Source organism: Amaranthus tricolor, chromosome 8 (assembly GCF_026212465.1).
Source record: "Amaranthus tricolor cultivar Red isolate AtriRed21 chromosome 8, ASM2621246v1, whole genome shotgun sequence".
Lineage (NCBI taxonomy): Eukaryota > Viridiplantae > Streptophyta > Magnoliopsida > Caryophyllales > Amaranthaceae > Amaranthus > Amaranthus tricolor.
Genome location: NC_080054.1, coordinates 27,542,400 through 27,544,594, shown reverse-complemented (window position 1 = coordinate 27,544,594; position 2,195 = coordinate 27,542,400). Strand labels below are relative to the sequence as shown.

At 39.3% G+C, this 2,195-nt stretch overlaps 1 protein-coding gene across 1 annotated transcript in view; it reads right to left on the bottom strand.

The window, feature by feature from the left end:
• LOC130821200 (CSC1-like protein At4g35870) overlaps positions 1-1,933 on the bottom strand; it is a 2,780-nt gene extending 847 nt beyond the window's left edge. Inside the window, exon 1 of the mRNA XM_057686883.1 lies at positions 1-1,933. This exon is cut by the window's left edge and continues 847 nt beyond it. Within this exon, the coding sequence (XP_057542866.1) occupies positions 1-1,649 (1,649 nt within the window). The 5' untranslated portion in view covers positions 1,650-1,933.
• Between the last annotated feature and the right edge of the window lie 262 nt (positions 1,934-2,195).

Below are 2,195 nucleotides of genomic sequence, written 5' to 3'. Positions count from 1 at the left end.
AGAAACGCAAGAGAAGACACGCATGATTTTGCCAAAAAGGAGGCGCTCATATACTGCTCTATCCTCTTGCAATCTTCGCCATCCAAATAACAGCGCCCCATACTCAAGATAGTGCTCTCAAGAGAGGATTCAACCAAACCCCTTAAGACTATAAGGTTTACCAAAAAGAAGCAAACCATTTTTATTAGAGCTGCCCTTTGTTCCCCGGAAACAGTAAGGTGTTTTTCAAATTTAGAGAGGTAAGACAGAGCGGCAGGGATGAGTATATACATACTCACAAACACAAGTACATTGGGCAAGAACTGAAAAACTATTGCTGCAATCCAACTCGAGCTTTGCAACCATGAAAACCATGATTGAGCACTATCCATGGCTTGTGCATTAATAATCCTTCCTGCACTATGTAAAGCAGTTATTACTGCTAAAGGGGAGCTGAAGAACAACAGCATCAATAGTAAAAGGGTGTTAACAAAAACTCTCCGCAACTTCAATGATAGCTTTGTCGAACCTAAATGGTTCCAATAAATGTCAGTTGCCAATGGTGCTCGTTCCACTCTCCATTGATTCCTTTCCAATTGCAACTCGGTTAGAGAGAAAAACCTCCCAATCCTCATTCGTTTCTCCACCCTTAAATCCTGAACAGCCTTATTCGCTGTATACACATCCTTAAAAATCACGAAAGCAACGCCAGCTCCTTGCCCTCGTCCCTCCTTATATTCAGCCACTTGCATCTCAAGATCAGCTCTCAACTCCTGCAATCTCCTCAGCCTTTTCTCATCAGTGAGATTAAATCTATCACAAACCTGGCCCCACAACTGCCTCACCTTCCCCCAAACACCATTCCCACCCTCAGAGTAATCTCCTAAATATCCCCCATCTTCACCATCATCATACACAAAACTTGCATCCATTTTCGCTACCAACTTCGAAATCTCATCCCTAACCTTGACCAAATCCTCCACCAAATCATCTAACTTAGACAAATCCATAGGAACAATCACCTTAAAGACTTTGCCAGGATACTTGTACTGAAAATACTCTTCAAAAGGAGTCTTATCATTAGCTAAACTCTTGGGCACACCTTGAACCATAATAGTATAAATTGCACTAGAAATTGCACTAGGGTCACTAGGATTTCCAAATCCATCTCTAAATCTAGTAAATTTCAACCATTCTTCAATCTTAAAAACACCTTTATGCACCAAATAAACAATACCAACCATGAAAACAAAATGAACCCATAAAAAAAATGAACCTTTTGTGATGTGAGTAATTGTAGTTTTAGTAAAAACATCATCCATTACAGCACTACCACCATATATATTGAGCAAAACAGCACAAAGTGCAATTAAAGAAGTTGCAGAAAGGGTAGCGAAAGTACCACCTTCAATGACGAGGAATTGCGCAGCATCAGCACCACAATGTAGGGCGATCTCTTTAGCAGTAGCATGCCAAACTGCTAGAAGCTTCGAGAAGAGAGAGAAAGGTCCGGGGATGCGGCGATGATCGCTGCGAAGCTTGACGAGAAGGAAGATACCGAGGCAAGAAAGAGCTCCAATGGCGGAGATATTGAGAAGGTACTGGATGTTTCCGTACCATGTGAAATCGTCAAAGGAAGGAGGAGGAGGCGATGGAGAAATTGTCGCCATTGATGGAGTTCTTGAATTATCCTCCCTTCCTTAATTGGAAGATTTGAGAAGGAAGAAATTAGGGTTTATTAAGAGGTGAATGGAAAAAGTGAATCATTAGAGTTAGAATTGAATTGGGAATTTGGGGATTTCTGATGAATTTACGATTTAGGGTATAGAAAATAGGAAATTGATGGGGTTCGAGGGAAGACGGAGAAAGAGGAAGCTGAAGAGATGCCGGATGGGGAAACTATGGAGGTCGTTTATTTTAAGGAACTCCTTTTTTTATTGGTTTTCTTGTTTTTCTTTTGAATAGAGGGGATGTGAAAATTTTATTTCTTGCTACATGGTAGTAATTTTTTTACTTCAAAATATTATTTATTTTAAAGTATTTACTTATTTAGGTGTCTTTGTTTCTCTTTGATTTATTATCGATAATGTTATATTATTCGTCAAAATTTTCCATTTATAGATCATAATCTCGCTAGAAAAAAATGTTTTATGACTCTTAAAGGGGATATTAGCAAAGCCTATAACCACATAGAATGGGGCTTGATTTCTTCTGTT